The 9,899-nt window shown below is 43.1% G+C and overlaps 1 protein-coding gene across 1 annotated transcript in view; it reads left to right on the top strand.

The window, feature by feature from the left end:
- LOC125299886 (cathepsin B-like) overlaps nucleotides 1-6,198 on the top strand; it is an 11,999-nt gene extending 5,801 nt beyond the window's left edge. The window contains exons 7-10 of the mRNA XM_048251377.1: nucleotides 2,792-2,935; nucleotides 4,111-4,227; nucleotides 4,613-4,741; nucleotides 5,865-6,198. Coding sequence (XP_048107334.1) covers nucleotides 2,792-2,935; nucleotides 4,111-4,227; nucleotides 4,613-4,741; nucleotides 5,865-5,941 — 467 coding nt within the window. The 3' untranslated portion in view covers nucleotides 5,942-6,198. The remainder of the gene's footprint in view (nucleotides 1-2,791; nucleotides 2,936-4,110; nucleotides 4,228-4,612; nucleotides 4,742-5,864) is intronic.
- Nucleotides 6,199-9,899: the final 3,701 nt, after the last annotated feature.

Here is a 9,899-nt window from a genome sequence, read left to right as displayed (position 1 = left end):
ATCGGTCGGGCACACCTAATTCTTTCACACAAACTCGCGTCACAGACCTACGACACACACCACTTGGAGGCGCAAACAATCTGAGTTTTAGTTGATCTGGCCATCAGTTAACTTCGAAACAGGTATTTTACTTTGGATAGACAATAGCAATACATCATAGGAGTGATTAACGTCAAAAAATCTAGACTGGAGAAACTCAACATTTGACACCTCCACCTGTTTAGTGTTCTAAAGACGTCAAATAGTCCGCTATAGTTACCAAATTCATAGTCAAAGAGCCAGAAGGAAAGACGCATGGATGGCTATAAAAACTGTGCTTTCATTATACAACTAAACACGACAAAATACATTTATAACCCTTGACCCAGCTCCTTACTATGTGATCTCAATGGCAATGCAGCGTTTGTTTGCACCTCCAAAAACATGGCGTACCTGGTTACCTCGCAAAAATGCCCACAAATACCTGTATGTTTGTGTGAAAGAATTACATACAACATCTTTGCATTACCCTTAAATATGCATACATGTATATTTCCAACTGTCATGGAGCAATGAAAGTGGTGTAAGCCTAGCGATCACTGGGACTGATCAGAGGTAGCCATTGAGCACATGATCTCCATATTCAAGTAGGCTATACAAGCAATTATTAAAGAAGAGTTTCTGCTTGAATTTAAAGTATCATTTCAAATTATTCAATAGGCTACATTTAAACTCTACAATGCTCAACTGACAGCAGCACCAAACAGTTACTGAAGCCTATGTGTAAAGAGCTAAATTACCTAGATTGTCGTAGACATTAGTCACTGTAGGACAACTGAAATAACACGAAATAAACAGGGCTGTTGCTGGAAATATTTTATTCCTGTAGTAGGCTATACTACCTACCTGGTACATTTTGGAACAGTATAGCTACATTAACTAATTATCTTTAATGTCTTCCAGTAGCCTATCATTATAGGTTACCGTATATTAGTTGGTTTGTGCATGAATATGACTATGTTTTTGTAGCCTACATTTCGTCCAGTCTACAGTCTTTTAGCCCATCTTTACCATGATAACTCTTCCAAGATAGAACCCTTCGGACGCTCTACTTTGAGAGACCAACCACCACTCATGCCATCGATGTTGAATTTTGGGATGCCTGACGGAAACTGATCAATCTGACCAACAACTAACATTGATTTGACACTCTTTGCTGTCCGGGTTTGCAAATCATTCATTTAGAACATTTAAGTTGCGCTATTTGATATTATAATCAAAGCATGGCCTTACTATGTTAGCATTACCATATAATTTATCGCAATTAATAAGTCATCATAATCTTCATCGTCAGCATGGCATGTCACACATAGCCTACCTGCTCCACCACTGAGTTCTTATCATGTAACCTCAACTAGGCTCCACCACCTGCTCACTGTCCCTCTGCTCTGTATGCTTGCTTACTGTACATCCTCGTTCAAACTCATCGAACTTCCACATGTTGCTGACATATGCTAGCCTACTTGCAATATTGTATTTTTGAAGCTTCTACATTGGTGTTACTTGCACTATTAACACTAAAGGCACCCGCCGCAATTTCGTGTAGGCATCTTCGATTAACTTTTGATGCGCTCACAGAATCCTGGCTCTGAGCCAAAATGCGAGGGGTGGGGCCTGACGTGAGCTGTTATTGGATCAGTCGAGTGTCAATATGGAAATGTAACCAATGGGCTGCTAATTGTCCTTCCTTTTGGCCGATCGTTGGCCAAAATGATTAAATTATATATATAGCCTATTCTATCGGCCCAAAAGGTGCGTCGGCCCACCGGGAAAATGCCCGATATGCCAGATGGCCAGTCCGCCCATGCGTGCGTTCGTGTGTCTGTGTGGGTGTGTGTGTGTGTGTCTTTCTTTCTTCACACTTGCACAGAAATCGCTGAACACCAAACGAAATTTCACTACATACTTTACGTCAGTATTGCTATCAGCTCTCGGGCTTCTGACGTCAGACGGCCGATTATCGTGTTGATGTGTCCACTTCCTCCTCAGGAAGTAAAGCCGACTCTGCCCTTTCTGATACAGTGCATCTGTGTTGGCTGACCAGTCCAGTTTATTGTCCATGTGTATCCCCATGTACTTATATGTGCTGGCCACCTCCACACACATTGACCCCTTCAAAGGAGACTGGCAGCATAGGTGGCTTAGATGTCCTGAAATCCACCACCATCTCTTTGTTTTTGTTGTGTTCAACTACAGATGGTTGAGCCTGCACCATTGCACAGTCATCCACCAGACTTCTTATTACTGCTGATTGGTGCTGAATGGTGCTGATTGGTGCTGAATGGTGTTGAATTGTGTTGAATGGTGCTGAATAGTGTTGATTGGTGCTGATTTTTGCTGAATAGTGCTGATTGGTGTTGAATGGTATTTAATGGTGCTGCTGATGATGATGATGGTGGTGATGATGATGATGATGATGATGAAGGTGATGATGATGGTGATGATGATGATGATGGTGGTGGTGATGATGGTGGATGATGATGAAGGTGATGATGATGATGATGATGATGGTGATGATGATGATGATGGTGGTGGTGATGATGGTGGATGATGATGAAGGTGATGATGATGATGATGATGATGGTGATGGTGATGATGGTGGATGATGATGAAGGTGATGATGATGATGATGATGATGGTGATGATGATGATGATGGTGGTGGTGATGATGGTGGATGATGATGAAGGTGATGATGATGATGATGATGATGGTGATGATGATGATGTTTGAGTGCTGATATCTGACCCGCAGGCTGCAGGCCCTACACCATCGCCCCCTGTGAGCATCACGTCAACGGCACGCGCCCCCCCTGCTCTGGGGAGCAGGACACCCCGAAGTGCACGAGCCAGTGCATCCCCGAGTACAGCCTGTCCTACCCCAAAGACAAGCACTATGGTAAGCCATCCCAGAAAACAAGCACTACGGTAAGCCATCCCAGAATACAAGCACTACGGTAAGCCATACCCTCATACAAGCACTACGGTAAGCCATCCCAGAATACAAGCACTACGGTAAGCCATCCCTTCATACAAGCACTACCGTAAGCCATCCCAGAGTACCACCTGCCCTACCCCAAAGACAAGCACTACGGTAAGCCATACCAGAATACAGCCTGTTGTGTGTTGTGTGTGTGTGGTGTGTAAAGTGTGTTGTGTGTGTAAAGTGTGTAAAGTTTGTAAAGTACCTATCGCAAACGTGCTAATTACCAACCATTTCGTTCGATTTTTTTTTTAATTCTTAAAACAACAATGTTTTTTTTAATACTTCAAAATAACATTTGCTAAATGAACCTTACATCTTTCAGTAGCCATAGGTGTGTAGATTTGAACAAAATCTGGTTTGGTTCTTACCGGGGCTTTTACTGCCTGAAATATCCGATTTTGTTTACCACGCTCGGAGTTGAGTGCTGGGCTGGTGGGTGCTTATTCCCAATCTTTCTCAGGCACATCAACGGTTAGCCCAGGAATTCTTGTCGGCAAATCAAAATTCCACTGGAGCTCCAAGCGGATTTGTACACGCAGCCTTACAACACTGTTTACAGCTCTTCGAGTCACGATAAAATGTCATTTTTGGTACATACCTAATTTAGATACACTTATGGTGTGGGTGGTTGTGTTTTTTTAGGAATCCGCCGTCTTGGTTTGTATAGAAATGAATATTAAGTGACACATACACGTAAGAGGTTGGACATACGTATGGTAATATGTGACGTTCCAGTATGGTGTTTGATCTCTCTGCTGCACTATGCTCTCCCAGGTTGTGTGTTGTGTGTGTGTAAAGTGTGTTGTGTGTGGGTAAAGTGTGTTGTGTGTGTGTAAAGTGTGTTGTGTGTGTGTAAAGTGTGTTGTGTGTGTGTAAAGTGTATTGTGTGTGTAAAGTGTGTAAAGTATCCTGCGCTCGGCTCTCCCAGGTTGTGTGTGTGGTGTGTGTGTTGTGTAAAGTGTGTATTGTGTGTGTGGTGTGTAAAGTACCTATGATGTCTGCTCTCTACTCTCCCAGGTTGTGTGTTGTGTGTGTTGTGTGTGTTGTGTGTGTAAAGGACCTATGATGTCTGCTCTATACTCTCCCAGGTAAGGACTCGTACGGCGTCCCCTCAGACCAGAGCCAGATCATGATGGAGATCTATAAGAACGGGCCGGTCGAGGCAGCCTTCAGTGTCTACGAGGACTTCCTGCTCTACAAGACAGGTACACACACACACACACATGCACATACACGCACGCACACATACATACACATGCACACACACGCACATACATACACACGCACACACACACACATACATACACACGCACATACATACACACGCACACACACATGCACACGCACGCACACACACACACGCGCCAGCTCACGCACGCACACACACAGACACGCACACACATACACACATTGTGTGTGTGCAGTCAGTAGATGTCTGCAGTGAAAATGTGACTGAGTGTCTGTGTGTGATTGTCAAGTGCATGTGTGTGTGTGTGTGTGTGTGTACTGACCATGGCCTGGTATGTGTGTGTGTGTGTACTGACCACTGCCTGGTGTGTGTGTGTGTGTGTGTGTGTGTGTGATCGGCAGGTGTGTACCAACACGTCACTGGGAGCATGTTGGGGGGTCATGCCATTAAGATCCTGGGCTGGGGCCAGGAGAACAGCACCCCCTACTGGTTGGCGGCCAACTCCTGGAACTCCGACTGGGGAGACAAGGGTGAGTGCAGGACTCTGGGTAGGGCCTGAACACCGGAGAGTGAGTGCAGGACTCTGGGTAGGGCCTGAACACCGGAGGGTGAGTGCAGGACTCTGGGTAGGGCCTGAACACCGGAGGTGTGTAGACAAAGACACAGAGTTCAGAGTTCACACATTTTGAATAAAATATAATTTTGGGACTCCCTGCTAATACTTTTAGGAGTGCTTAAGTCTTTTAATTAGTATTGTTTCATTTGAGCTACATTTTACACTGATATGGCATGATGGCAATATAAACACAGCTAACAAGGGTATTAGATTGCAGTAGCCTATGATTAAATGTAATGGAATATTGAACTAGTTAGACTGCTGTTATTCACAGTTATAAACTATTTATGGTTACTGATATACTCCGAGTCTCTGGCCCTCTCTTAGAGCCAGGCATAGTGAGCTGGCCCTCAGAAGAAAAAGTTTGGGGACCACTGTTTTAGCAAATGTAAATCTAGAAAGTCAAAGTATTACAATAAAAAAATGCTTATACAGAACTGTCAACTGAGATGAGCTCTACTGAGCTAATTTAGACAAAACACTGCCATTGTCTCCTGAGCCTTTAATCTCTGTCTGGGCAGGGCAATAGACTTCCACGATATTCTAATTTTGTGAAACCTGTATAAATACGACTCATAAGGCAAGACCAGGAACATGTATAAATATTTCACCTCATAAGGCAAGACCAGGAACATGTATAAATATTTCACCTCATAAGGCAAGACCAGGAACATGTATAACTATTTCCCCTCATAAGGCAAGCCTTGGAACATGCAACATGATGTCACCTCCTAGGGCAAAGTTAAGTCATAGTGTCACTGTGCCCCCTAGTGGCTGAGTGCAGCAAGTGTGTCATGTGTAGAAGCTCAACTCATGATGTGTTCTGTGTGCTAAGCTTTGTGGATCTGTGCACATGGACAGTCTTGGTGTATGTGTGTATTTAACTTTTGCTCATTCTTAGACACGTGCAGCTGAGTATGTATGAGTGTATTAGAATTCACACACACACACCTGTTGGCCATGATGCTGCTGATGGTGTGTGTGAGTGTGTGTCACAGCTCTGCTTTCCTCCATAACACACACCCCTCCCTCCCCAGGCTACTTCAGAATCCTCAGAGGGAAGGACCACTGCGGCATCGAGTCGGAGATTGTAGCGGGAATCCCTCGAATGTAGACCCCCCCCCACACTCAGGCCCTGTGGTCCAGATGAACCTCAAACTCAGGCCCTGTGGTCCAGATGAACCTCACACACACAATCACACAGAGGGTTCTGACTGGTGATGACCTCACACACAATTCTGATTTAGTGTCTTTAAGAAGTGACATCATGTTGCCACTACTGTCTACTAAAGTCTACAGGAGTTAATATGGCTGCAAGTGGTCTTTAACATGACATTTCTATAAAATAAAATAAAATAAATACAAAATGTACACCAAACTATTGTGTTTATTTAGTTCAGAAGTAGAATTAGTGTTAGACCTGAATTAACATGGTGAATTAGGTGCAAAGGAATTGTATTAATATTGTTAGTCATGATTTGAGAAAAAACCAAGCACATGAGGTAAAATATTTACTATAAAGGCTGAATTTCAAACTACGGAAATTACAAGATTATTTCAAAACTCAGTCAGACAAAGGTCATGTCAGTAAGTGAAATGTAAACACATTGTCTGTATAATCATGTGGCTACTCATTACTTGAGTAAAAAGCCTCACAAAGTGAAACAGATAAAAGTTTACAAAGCAAGTACAGAGTTAATTACGAAAGAAAGACTATGCAGTTCCTTTCAAAACAAATATAATGTGAAATCCCAGACGTTGTGGCACACCTGATCTGAGTGGGTAAAGCAAATCTACAGAACCCTGGAGGTGTCATTGCAAGATATTTTTTTGATCCAGAAAAACGTGCGTTACTCAATTGTGCACATGTTTTACTAAATAGTGCGCTCATTTGACTCAATTGTGCTCTCATTTTAATTGTTGTAAATTGAGACCACAATTTAATAAAATGAGCGCACATTCTCTCGATACACACATATATATTGCAATGACACCTCCTGGGCTCCGTACAACTCCCTTCTCTATCAGTGTGGCCAAACGAGCCGTGTGTGAGGGCGCCCCCTCTGGCTAATCTGCTGAACTGCAGACTCAGACGCACTGGTCATCTAGCGCCCCCTCTGGCTAATCTGCTGAACTGCTGGTACAGACGCACTGGTCATCCAGGGTGTCATCCACGGCCTGCAGGATGCTACGGACTGCACTCAGCAGCAGGATGTCAGTGTTGCAGTTGGTGGACAGCTCTGAAGCGTAGTTCCTCACAGGGAGAACAAAGGACAGAGGCATCCCCATGAAATCTGCTGCTTTCTGCATCTACAACAGAAAAGTACAGAACTGCGTTCAAAATGGAAATTTCCTACAAGTTGCTAGTGAGTTATTCCGCATAAAAATACCTGCTTAAGTGCACTTTAAAACAGTAGCAGTATTATACAGTACTAGTATAATAGTTTCATTGTGTTGGACTGGCACTGTCACTCTAGGAATCTAACAATTGAACGTCAACAGCGTGCCCCACTGTACAGTGTGTATCACTACCTGCATGAAGTAGCCGCTCCGCTAAGGCCAACTTCAATTAAACAGTCATTCCTGTTATGCTACCTTGTTCTTAAACACAGCCAATAGCCGGCTTCAGACCGTCGAGCCAGGCCAGGCCAGGGTAATTTGAGGGGCCACCTGGTGATAGTAGCCCAGGCTACAAGCCTCATGAACCTGGCACGTTTGTGTTCAGACTGTCAGGCCATTAGCCTCTCTACATTACACCTCGACACACCCTCGCTTGTGAAAACGTCACCAATACCACCCATTTTCAAACAGGATAAGCAGAAAGTCACGTATCTCTTTCCTATACTGGGGTGCGATTCCCAAAACCATAGCTGCCAACTTAGTTAGCAACTTTGTTGGTTGCAATGCAATTTCCCATTGCCAACCAACTAAGTTTACCGTGAATCAAAGAGATGTAAACAGTGTTGTAAGGCTGTGTGTAACGGTACAAATCCGCTTGGAGCTCCGGTGGAATTTTGATTTCACGAAGATGTGCCGCGTGAGTGGCCACCCACCAGCCCAGCACTCCGAGCGCCCAGTAGAGAAAATAGGAGGCAGAAGATGCTCCTGCTAAGAACCAAACCAGACTTTGTTCAAATCTACACATCTATGGCTACTGGAAAATGTAAGGTTCATTTATCAAATGTTATTTTGAAGTATTAAAAACATCTTTATTTTAGAATTTCTGAACGAGAGGGGCTATAGAGCTAAATTTGTCTCAATAATATTTGTATGCGCAGAGGGGGGGGATCCACAAATATTTCTTGATTTGCATGTGTGTTTTGATATCTACAAATAAAACAAAAATCATATTTGTAACTCATATATTGATTTTTTCAAAATATAGATGTGCATTTGTAAATAAAATGCCATTTGTAAAACCTAAAATTTCATTTGTGAAATGTGATTCTGCATTTGTGGATCACCAGCACACGTCTCAAAAATACGTGTGCTGATCCACAAATGCGAAAACGAAAACTGTGTGTGCTGGTGATCCACAAATGCAAAATTAGATTTCACAAAGGCAATTTTCAGTTTTACAAATGCCATTTCATTTACAAATACACATCTACAATTGTGAAAACCAATTTACAAGTTACAAATATGATTTTTTTACGTGTGGATTTGTGCGACTTTCATGCGAAGAGCGTCTCAAAAACACGTAACTTTGGAAAGGGTGTGTGAATGTGTGTGCTGGTGATTCACAAATGCAGAATCACATTTTACAAATTAAATTTCTGAAACTGAAATTGGAGCTTTTACAATAGTTCTTTAAGTAGCCTAGACTATTCCACACTATCGATAGCATAAAACACACTGGCAGGAATAATTTAGTGAGACGCTTGTCTATGTTAATTAACTCATAAGTTCACTTTTAATTTTAGCCGACTGTGATACTTGGCGACCTCTGGACAGAGTTCGCCTACTGACAGGCAAACATTTTTAATACGGACGTAACTGCTATCTCTAAACGCGGTGTAGGCTACTAGCATACTGCTGTGCTTTTGTGCTTTCATAGCCATTCCATTCTATCATGTTCCTCGACTTCACACACAACGGGTTGACCCTGCCTTCACCTTGACACCACCCCTAGCCCCGCTCTAGCACCAAGTGGCCCAATGTTTAGGGTGGGCCAGAAATCAGGGGCCAGTAGCACCAATATAGCCCCCAAGTGGCACCAGTTAGCACCCGCACGTGAAGGTGTGAAAGCAATTAGCCCCGGCACTGCCTGGCCTAGCTTGCTTTGGCTCGATGGTCTGAAGCCGGCTATTCCTGTTCCACTACCTGTCATTTCTGTAACACTACCTTGTCCTTAAACACAGTCATTCCTGTAATGCTACCTTGTCCTTAAACACAGTCATTCCTGTTGCGTTACCTTGTCCTTAAAAACAGTCATTCCTGTTGCGTTACCTTGTCCTTAAACACAGTCATTCCTGTTGCGTTACCTTGTCCTTAAACACAGTCATTCCTGTAACACTACCTTGTCCTTAAACACAGTCATTATATATATCTATGCTGATACCAGATATACGACAATTACAAACTGTCCCACGTCATCGAATTTGTCAAATAATGAATCGCTTTGAAAAGCAGATGGAGTTTGATTGGGTCAGTAAATAGATTCTGCAACTGCTGCTCCATTTCCATACCCAACGATGATATTATAGACGCCATGTTCATTCATAGACTACAACTCAACGTTAGGCTACAGGAAGTAGCCTAGCCATAACATTTGCAGCTAAGCCTACCATAGTTGGGAGACGGCAGCCTATTTTGCAGCTATGAAACCTTTGAAACTGAAGCAACTGAAACAGAAACTTATGGCAAGCCATTTTAACATTTAACAGCTAGATAGGCCTACAGTGATGGTCAAAAGTGTTGGCACCCAAGTTGACTAAAAACAGGAATATAAAATCATCTTGATCTTGTTTTTCTCGATTGCTTTGACCTGCTTAAGGAAACTGGGATCCGCTTGGTCTTCTTGAAGACTTTCTTTGCACAGCAGAAGTAATCTCTTGCGAATGTGTTCGCAC

Source organism: Alosa alosa, chromosome 8 (assembly GCF_017589495.1).
Source record: "Alosa alosa isolate M-15738 ecotype Scorff River chromosome 8, AALO_Geno_1.1, whole genome shotgun sequence".
Lineage (NCBI taxonomy): Eukaryota > Metazoa > Chordata > Actinopteri > Clupeiformes > Clupeidae > Alosa > Alosa alosa.
This window is presented reverse-complemented; position numbering and strand designations above follow the sequence as displayed.